General features: G+C 39.3%; 1 protein-coding gene across 1 annotated transcript; it reads left to right on the forward strand.

The window, feature by feature from the left end:
- The first annotated feature begins 2,902 nt into the window (after nt 1-2,902).
- atoh1a (atonal bHLH transcription factor 1a) lies at nt 2,903-4,321 on the forward strand. Its single transcript, XM_042487526.1, has 2 exons — nt 2,903-3,179; nt 3,477-4,321. Exons 1-2 carry the CDS (start codon nt 2,903-2,905, stop codon nt 4,298-4,300), a joined length of 1,101 nt encoding a protein of 366 aa, XP_042343460.1. The 3' UTR covers nt 4,301-4,321.
- The last annotated feature ends 6,455 nt before the right edge of the window (nt 4,322-10,776 follow it).

The raw sequence follows: 10,776 nt of genomic DNA on the forward strand, positions 1-10,776 counted from the left end.
AAAATAGAAAAGATTGATGTCGAGTTATCTCTGAAATTATGGGATTTCTTCTCTCAAATTGTGGTTTCCCACAACACTGTAAAATCTGACAAGTTGATCTTACTTAAAATGATCTGGAAACCAATTGCCTTGAAAACGAAAAGCAAATATAGGCCGAATTATAAATCTTCATTTATTTTTGTTTTAGGCTATATCTAAGTGTTAAGTTAAGCCCACTTAAAATTTAGTCATAGGCTACTTCATTTTGTAAAGTTGTTACAACTTAAAAATTACTTAATGAAAAGTAAATATAGGCCTAATTATAAATCTTAATTTATCTTTGTTTTAGGCTATATAAGTGTTAAGTTAAGCCTACTTGAAATTTAGTCATAGGCTATTTAGCTACTTAATTTTGTGAAGTTGATACAATTTTAAAATTACGTTGTTCTTTCTGAGTGTTCCTTACTTCAGTAAGCCAAGTTAGTCTGACTAAACTTGATCGTGATAAATATGAGTTTGCCAATGATACAGTTAGGAGGTCTGCAAGTTCTGTTTTCTTAACATGTTTAAGAATATGACTATTAACTGCCAAAATATAGATGTATAGCACAGTGTACTTGGTTTTCTGAATTTGCTAAAACTTGGAAAGATTAATTTATTAAATTTGTCAATTTTAAGACATAAAGTTAACAAATTAAGATCAACAGTTATATTTACTCTCATGTTTCAAGGCAATTGATTTTCAAGATTAATTTAAGTCAGATCAACTTGTCAGATTTTACAGTGAACTTCGAGCTTGGGAGTCTCATCTTTTCAATTAAAAAAACAATATTTCTAACCACAGGCCTTCTTATTTTTATGTCAGTGTTGTGATTTTTAATTGATAGGATCATATGCCTTGCCTTTAACCTATTTTTGATTTGGTCTTGTTGTGGAGAGATAGTAACAAGCAGGCTGAACTTCCTTCCCTTGATCATTGTGTGGCTACTTTATTTAACATATAGCCTGTGAGGCTATATTCTTCTTACTCCAAATCAACTGTGGCAATTAGGTTTAATAGCCAATTTCCACCTAGCAATTAGCCCATTGTTTATTTCCCAGGTTGGGCCTGAAGTTTGCATCTCAGTAAGCACAGTTGCTTTGATCAGTAGACTGCAGGTGGTTCCCTAAATAGTGGTAATTTTTTCCAAAAAAAAAAAATCTTTGCTTTTAATTTTTTTCCACAAATCTTAAATATCTGATATGTCAATGGGTTTATTGCACTATAAAATCTGACAAGTTGATCTTACTTAAAATAGTTTTAGAAACAGATTGTAAATAAACATAACTATAAATCTTAATTCATGTTTACTTTATATCCAAGTGTTAAGTTTACTGAAATTCAGTTGTATTTACTTTTTTAGGGTGCAACTTAGAAACAGGTGAAATTAACTTGTTCTAAGTTTTAGCAACTTCAGTAAAACGAGTTAGTCTGACCTAACTTGATCATGACAAAGAGGATTTCGCCAGTAATGAAGTTAGGTGATCTGTGAGATCTGTTTTATTGAAATCTTAAAGAATATACAGATATGATTGAGTAGTTTGCAGCCAGCAGAATACAGATATGTAGCACAGTAAACTTGTTTTATTTAAATTGCTAATTAATCCTGTCATTTTTATGTTGCAACAACCTCACATTAACTTTTTTCTCAAGGCAATCGATTTCTCTGATTTTTTTTTTTAAAGTAAAGTTAAGTTAAGTAATGTTTTATAGTAACAAGCACACACTGTCTTGGGTCAGTGTGCATACTTTATGTGTGTGCGTGTACTTTCTCCTTGCTACCTCCAGTTGCAACCGCGCGCCACATCCAGCTCGTGTCAGCACGGAAACAGTGTTGAGCGCGAGACCCCTGCTCATGTTTCCGTTCCCTGTGAAGCCCTTTTTACCGGCAGGGCGTTCCGAGAGCTGGATCAAAAGCTTTTAGACCCGCTACAAAAGAAAAATGGAAACTGGAGATGATCTTAGCATGAATGAATTGACAATGAGCGCGCGAGCCCCAGGAGCCTCAAAAATATTTGAGTAACTTTTTTTTCCCCAGATGACTTTTGGTCAAGCTTTACCTAGCCACAAGTTTGTTTTTAGTTTTTTTTTGTTTGTTTGTTTTGTTTTTCTAGTCATGAAGAAGGGGAAAAAACCTTCAACTACGTAAATTTCTACAACTTATTCCCTGCATTTGTGTCACTGTTGAAGTATGAAAAGCAGTTATGTAAATTTCATAAAATGTAGAGTTCCTGCATTGAGATGTAGGCATACGGCTACTTTAAGTTGATTTACCGTTTTTCTTTAAGTAGCCTCACCTGTAGGTAATTGTGATGTTGTGTGGTCCATCTATGCTGACTTGAACTTTGGAGTATGGTGGAAAAAGTCGTGTTGTGCTGCCAAACTAATGTGCAGTCTTTACACACTTAAGCAGTTTAGACAGTTGAGGATGGCATATTAACCCTTTTCAGCCCCCTCTCTTTCCTCCCTCCCCCTGTGATGTTACAGCCACACGTACAGGTAGGAATTCTGTCCCAGCTGCGCACGTCTCGCGCTGTCCACGCTTTCCATGCACGTGCGTCCTGTGGGAGGTTCCCCTTACCTCCCTTGCGTTAAACACTCCTTAAATTGTAACGTTATCATAAACAGTCCGGCTTCGGGGGGCCATAATCACCTCTCTCGGGCCTTAGCGAGACTTCTCATTGGACGTCAACACGCGACCAGCGCGAGGAGGGGGGCTCCCAGACGCGTGCCGCTTTTTAAACGGACGCCGCGCCTTGAGACACCAGAGAAGGAGTCTCGCACGCGACAGTCATATTCACACAGTGCGACCGTATAGCAGTGCGTGCCTCCCAAGAACTGTTTTCAAAAAGTCGGTTCAACTTTTTGACGTCTTTTGGAAACATGGATGTCCGAAGTGTGGAAGACTGGAGCAGAGGCGCACGAGAGGTGGCGGTCCTCGACTCGCGGCTGCAGAGCCCGAAAGTGATGGAGAGGGGAGGGGAGCAGCAGCAGCAGTTCGAGGAGTCCCGCTACGAACCTGGACTGACGCTCGTGGACAGCGGCAGTGACCCACGCGCCTGGCTGGCTCCGGTGCAGCCTTCTGGCACCTGCGCGGCACACGCCACTTCACCCGACTACCTGCGGCACTCGCCCTGTCCGAGCACCGGCTCCTACAACGGTGAGACATACGCGTTTTTACATTCAGTTTTAAAGCACTATCACCTGCAATGCATCAGATTCAACAGGTATCTGGGATATACAGTGATTAAGTTATTTTGGGTGCACTTAAGGTTTTAGCTAGGCAGAAGACTTTCATTTTCAGAAAAAGTTTCAAAAGTTTAGTTTGCATAGTGACATTAATGTAATGTGTGAAGTGCGTCTTGTTAACAACCAAAAAAAGTCAAAATATGCTTTCATGTATTTATTATAAGCTGTGGTCAAACCGGACTAATGCATTAAATTTTTCATTTTTCAGAGAGTAGTTCCCCAGAGTCCACGGGCCACCCCAGCCCTCCCAGCTTCAGAAAAACTGCCAAGAGCCCCTCCTCTTCCCTCAAAGTTAGGGACTTGTGCCGTCTTCAAGGCACGGTCACCGGATCCGAGGACGAGACATCCACGAGACAGAGAGCCCAGTCCAGCAGACCCATCAACGGGGTCCAGAAGCAGAGGCGCGTAGCCGCCAACGCGCGCGAGAGGAGGCGAATGCACGGGCTAAACCACGCGTTTGATGAACTTCGCAGCGTCATCCCGGCGTTTGACAACGATAAGAAGCTCTCCAAATATGAAACTTTACAGATGGCGCAGATTTACATCAATGCTCTGGCCGATCTGCTCCAAGGTCCGGTCTCCTCCAGCAGTAACGACGCCTCAAACAATAACAGCAACTCGCCAAAGTGTGACATCATGCTCTCACCCACTGTTGGTTTTGACGGGGCGAAGGACAGGGCTTCCCCGGCCCCTGCAACCTGTAGGACAGCGGCGGCTGTGCCCGTCTCAGGTGGCAGCTTACCTGTCCACATCAGCGGGATCCCTTTCCGCTCCTCCTTCGATGATAGTTCATTTTCCGCCATGGTTGAAGAAGCGATGCGCTCGCCCTCTCCTTCACCCTCCACCCGGGCCGGCAGCTCTCTGGCGCCGGGCGGAGGCAGGAAGGAATCTCCCCGGAGCGACGGAGAGTTTTCCCCGCACTCCCACTTCAGTGACTCGGATGAAATAGCGATGGAGCTCCACTCAAGTGAAGAAGATGACCTCTCTGAACTCAAACTACGCAGCCACCATCATCACACTGTTGCTTTCTGAATTCTGAAAAACAAGAATAAACTCGCCTATATTAAAAGTTCACAATAGCCTACAATAAAATAATGCCCGTTAGCCGTGTCAATCATGTAAAATGTCGTTTTGGGAAATTAAGATTTTTCCAGCTAAGATCTTTTTTCAAAAACTCATTATCAATTTTTAACAATTCTACTGTATCAACTTGTTACATAGTCTAAAAAATATTTTTTTTTTTGTGTGAGGGAGATAGGCCTAATTCGGTTCTGCCAATAGATGTATAACCTATAATTTCCAGTTTCCATGGAGACGTGGTTGGAAGACCCCTCTGCCATGTCGCGCGCAGCACTGCCATGGGTATTTCCCACGTCACTCCGACCAAAAAGCTGTCTTCCACAAAATCATAACTGTATGGATAATTGCCTATATTTGATAATGTAAAAAAAAAACATTTTTTGTAGCTATAAAATGATTTTGATGTGATTTATGTTTTTATTTGTTAATTTGTATGTAGGCCTAATGTATTTTGTTTCGCAACTTCAAAAGTTCATAATGTGCACTTTAAAACTATACGAGCCAGAGGCTTGAGGAATACGACTTTTTTTTTCAAACCATAAACAACGTTGTTTTGCTTTGTTTGCTAGTGTAGTACTGCCAATTCCGTACAAATAGCCTATTTAATGTAGCCATCATTGCTGCCTTCTTTTGTATTTTTCTTTTGTATTTTCAGATGAACTTGTGTGTCTTTTGCTTTCACTGGATGAGATTGATTGACATGTATTTATTGTTATGTTTTATTTGATTTGCATTTTGTAACTCCATAGTTAAATTTGCTTGGGAAAAAAGCTATCATTTTGCCATTTATTGTTACGTTAATTTGATTTTGGGAATAAAAAAAGCAAAGGAAAATGTGATGTTTCTCTGTCTTTTGTTTCCACGCACCTTTCTCAGATAAATTTTCCTAGAATAGTGATGATAATAATAATAATAATAATAAAATAATAATAATAATTAATTATTATTATTATTATTATTATTATTATTCGTATTATTACCATTATGATTACTGTTAGTATTAATAATAATGATAATAATAACGATGGATTGCGATTGTTAGAAAATAAACTAGCACTATTAATCCTAACTTCATTTTCCTTATAACAACTCACTTTTGAGCGGATAATAAATTATTATTACTTTTGTTAATAATAATATAAAATGATTATCATAATACGATTCATTCTATAAATAGGCTAATAAAAAATAAAAGTTTTAACCTTTTACCTCATTTTAGAAATTGTGTATAACAAAATGTAAATCTGCTGTACCATAACTTTCATAAATGTGTTTTTAAAAGAGGGGGAAAAAACTGAGTGACATTAACGAGGCCTTATAGTGTTCAGGAAATAATGAAGTGGCCTGCTGATAAAAGTTTAGCCCATTGTTTGACCGACCAAAGTGATGTGGGGGGGAAATATCTGTACGTGAACCATGGGCCTTTCCATTAAATTAAAGAGACTTTCAACACTTGATCTTCTCTTATGTAATTTATCGTAAACTAACAGCGACATGAAACGTGTCCAACACGCGCTCGCTCGCCATATGCTGCAGGTGCACGCGCCCCCCTGACCCGCAATCCTGTGATTGGTGGCTCAAACTGCGATGCTTGTGGCAACTTTGACGCAGGGAAACGCTGCATTAAATTATAGTACAATGTTGTTTTCTTGCAACAATCTTCTCCGAGAAAAGTTTGAACTGTTGCCATGCCGTCCATTTGGTGAATACCAGATTTGGTAATGGGGAGTGTGCATTAATTTCAGGCTATTGTTGGCAGGCTCGTGGGCCGAGGTGTTGGATGGCCTCAATGAAGCACGCGCTGTCAGCTGGTGAGCGCTCGCGGGTCCCCACCGTGTCCCCGAGGACCTGACTCGAGAGGGAACACACTTTCTCAACTAAAGAAAGACCTGAACACACATACACACATACACACACGTCGATACACCCTCCTCTCTCTTTCTTTCTCCTTTCTTTTTTCTCTTCCCATCAACTCAAACACACGCGCGCATGAGTGTGCACGCATCATGCACACTGGCTCTGTTAACCTGTCCCACTGCGTGACTCAGGCTGAAGGTTTTTTTTTGTTTTTTTCTCCTCTCTCTTTCTCCAACTTCTATGTGACTCATCTACAGCGTGTCAAAATCTTGGCCGACACAAGGGCGTGGTAAAAAAAGGAAAATACTTCCAAATTATTTATGAAACTGCCTGAAGTACCTGTTTGCTACCTGTCACTGCTCTGTCTCCCACCCACTGTGCTCAGCCAATCACAATCCGTGCCCCTTTGCTCGCCTCCTGAAGGCAGGGAATAAAGCGAAATATAATGAGGATGCTGTGTTAAATTATTAACAGATTTTATGCAGGTAGGACTCTATCCGAGTATGATCAGACAGCCATCTGCAGCGAGTTCGTGTTGCGGTGAAAGGAGATCATGTTTCAGTAAACACTTTAAAGGGATACGATGGAAATATGACCGCAACATTACTTTTCTCTGTGGGGAATGGGCTACGAGGGACATCATCGCAATATCGTGGCATTTTAAAAATAAAAAAGATGCTTACTGTCTATCCGACGAGGTCCTAGTCAACATGTTTTCGTCCGTGATCACCCATTAGAATGCCTTTCATTTTCCTTTGTATTAACCGAAAATACAATTAAAGTAGATTAAAGATACGCATGCATTATGCACGAGGCAGATGGTGCTTTTATCTATTCAGTTTTCAACGAAAATATTTGTTTTTTTTTCCTTTAAGCTATGCAAATAAGTAAACCACCGAATGTGGGTAACGAGAAAATCCACAACCATGACAAAATTTGCGTTTAGATTTATGGTTCACCGCAACAACCATGGGCACAGCTTTTAACAATGTCCTTATCGTTAGTATCTACACCGTTAAAGGTGATGTTTATTGCAGTGACTTTATGCTTATTACAATTAACAGCTCACTTTTTTTGTTTTGTGTTGTTATTTTTAAGACTAAGTGGTGTCTTCAAATACGACGAATTAAGTTGGGGGTTTGTTTTTGTTTTTGTTTTGTTATTGATTTTTTTGTAATATTGCCTGTTTTTCGTTTGGTCTGTATGATGGCCCTCATAATGACGACTGACATGCGTTATTTCATCAACCACCTGTGGTACCTATAGAAAGTGGGGGGGTAACAACAGCCATTTTCAACAGGTGGGATGGTGGTCAGGTTGAGGTTTCAGGCACATTAATTATTTACGCACGGACGTTATGAAAAATAACAACAGAGTGGTGGAGTTAGTGCGAACCTGAGACGCACTGACGCGTGTGGGTGCTGTTGTGACTGAAACAAGACAACGAAAAGGGGAAATAAAACCCTTTTTGCACATTGTCTTCTCTCTCACAGCTGTTTATCTTATGTTCTTTTGTCTTTCCTTACCTTCCCATTAAACACCTAAACAACCTTATAGGAACAGGTTTTTCTATCTCTAAAATAGCACATGCATTAAACAAGTGGGAGACAGGGGTGCAAAGTTTGCTGCAGTGGCAGTCTATTCATTTTAACCCAAAGCTACAGTCATTTCCTTTAACTTGACTGAAAACAAAATGTTTTCTGGCAGGGAGCCCTGCAGGCAAAATTCTCCCAGCAGCACTTAAACCAAGTATCAACAGGAATTTATCTTTAACTTCTTGATGTGGCAAATAGTGCAGCAAGCAGGTAGGCAGCACTATAAAAGTAAAACCAACACTGTCATGCATAAAAGAACATCTTATGCACAAAAAGCTCACTCCAAATTTCAGTGACGTTATATAGTCTTTAGTCAAGAGATGTGTTCAATGTTGTAAGTCTCTGTAGTCATGCTCATTTCAATAAGTATATTCAGAATATGTGCATTCCACAGCTTCCCTTTTTTTTAATGAAAAGAAAGGCGCTTGCATTTTGTATGAGATATGGGGAGCCGAGCAGTGTGCTGTCCAAAAAGCAACGGGTCTCTCTGGGGACCCAGAACAAAAGGCAGAACTGGGCCATAGTCTCCATCTGCTGTCCCAGAGAGAGAGCGGGAGAGGTGGTGGCGAGTGAGGACACCATGGGCAGATAGAGACAGAATAATAAGTGAGAGGCTGGGCAAAAAGGCAGAATAGAGACAGGCTACAAGGTACATGATAGATAGATAGATAGATAGATAGATAGATAGATAGACAGTTCAATTCAGCTGACTGTAAATTTGTCTAATGGCCAACAACCATATAGCTGCCCCTTTGTTTAATCTTACCCTTTAATTACCCTGCAGCCCTCACCTCTCATTAGCCACCACAGGCCTGTATTATCATGTACTGTAGCGTAACCTACAGTGATCACACAAACACACACAATGCAGCTGTGACGCAATGAGCACCTGTTGCATTGCATGCTCCAACTCAGTCCTGCTATCAATTGTTAATGAGTTTCCTTGGTAGTGCTACAGTCACGCAAATAGTAGCGTTTATATCTGCAGAGTTGGTCTTCTGTGTTATGTTGTTACAGTGAAATCGCTGGGAAGTATTACAAAATGTGTCCAACTTAACATTTACCCTGTGATTTATGCACATGTTGGGCTGTGATTTAATTTGTAAGATGAACATTTATTTTGAAGCAAGGGTTTACTGTAAAAACACACAATTCCAAAAAGATTTTTATGAGTGGAGTCATTTAAAAAAACACAGTTAAAACAAAGTCATAATAAAAAATGTTGCAGGAAACACAGAGCAACTATGCATAAGTTCTGGTTGATAGGATCACTCAGGGAGCATCTTGGCACGCAGAGTTGGTCATTGCAAGTTTTTCTCAGGCACATGAAGCTAAACCATTTCATGTGCAAATCAAGCAGTCTAATTACAGTGGGAAAAATGAGCCCTTAGTTCTTAGTTCAGCGCCTAGAGGCTGTCAGCCTAAACTGACCCCCTTTAGCTGAGACCAGGACACACAAGAGGCAGACATTAAAGCTGTGCCCAAAACAAACCACATACTAACCGCTACAACTCATCATTCTCAGTATTGTTCTAATATTTCAAAAAAGACAGCACAGATTCAGTAAAATAAGAAATAATGAGTTCTGCTTTATTTATTCATATATATTTTTTTAAGATATTCACTTATGCGCCTTGCATTTGTAAAACAGCAAATCTTGGTATCCATTACTTTTTTCATGTGCTTCATGGGTATGAGTCACTGGGCAAAGATATGCAAAAGGAGCAAGCAAACCAAACTTTGTGGTGATTTTGCCTCTTTTTTGGATTTTTTTCATTGTCTTGTTGTTTCGTATTTGTTTGAGGTTATTTCGTGTCTTTATCAGGCTGTGCCTCATTCTGGTCCTTTTGCCTGTTTTTGCGGTTATTTTTTGTTTCTTTTCAGTTCCCTTACATCTCTTTGTGGTAATCTTGAGTCTTCATCAGTAATTTGAGTGACATTTTGCAGATGAAGGTCCCTGACACTTTGGGCCCCAGGGCCTGTAAATGGTAGGCCTGTTCCTTAATTAGAAGTAAAAAGTATTTTTTTATTAGAGCTATAATCTGTATTGTAAACTATTTGTAATTTCTGTTGTAGTTCCCAAAACTCATCACAAGAGAAAAAAAAAAAACTTTTGTGATAAAACAAGGGGGTCAACAGTATGGCAGTGTGATTTTGACATAGAAGTGGATAAAATGTATGAATACATGGGATAAAATGTCTACTTATTTACTGTAGTGACTAGTGACTATCTGGCATATAAATGATCACTGAAGCAAAGGTCAAATATAATAAGATAATTCCAACTTAATCCAAACAATAGGTTTGTTGAACAGCTTTAACAGAGATGGAATTGCTGAATGATTTTAGACAGAAAAACTCATTATTTCCCATTCTGCTGCAAAAAAGCAAGTTATATACTGTATAATGGCGATTGTCATCTTACAGCTAGGGCCAAAATTGGCCCTCAATAAAGTGGTAGCCCACTGACTGTTCTAATTCACAAAGAAATCAAATCACTGAGATAAGTAAATATGAGGCCAGAGTGCATTTAAAAACATCAATATATATTTTGTATTTATACAGATGTCATTTAATATGTGTGATAGTTACAAAATAAAGTTTAAAAAAAAAACAAAAAAAAAACACGACAGACATCCAGACAAATTATATTAATTATGAATATTTGTTTATTTCATCCTTTTCAAGTTGAGTGTTCCTATTGTAGGGTAAACAGTTACTAAGAATAAGAGCAACCACCAATATGAGTTCTGGTAATGACAGTGAGTCCTCTGCAAAATGACTATATAGAACAAAAGTCCAAATAAGTACAGATGTCATTTAATATGTGTGATAGTTACAGAGACAAAGTTATTGCAACTTGCTGTCCCTCTTATTTTGAAAAGGCCCCAAAGCTAAGGGCATTACATCTTCTTAAACTATTTTGACAAAATACATCCTGCGGTTTCGATGATGACAAGTAGCCCATCCCTTAAA

The sequence above is a fragment of the Plectropomus leopardus genome, chromosome 6 (assembly GCF_008729295.1).
Source record: "Plectropomus leopardus isolate mb chromosome 6, YSFRI_Pleo_2.0, whole genome shotgun sequence".
NCBI classification, from domain to species: Eukaryota; Metazoa; Chordata; class Actinopteri; order Perciformes; family Serranidae; genus Plectropomus; species Plectropomus leopardus.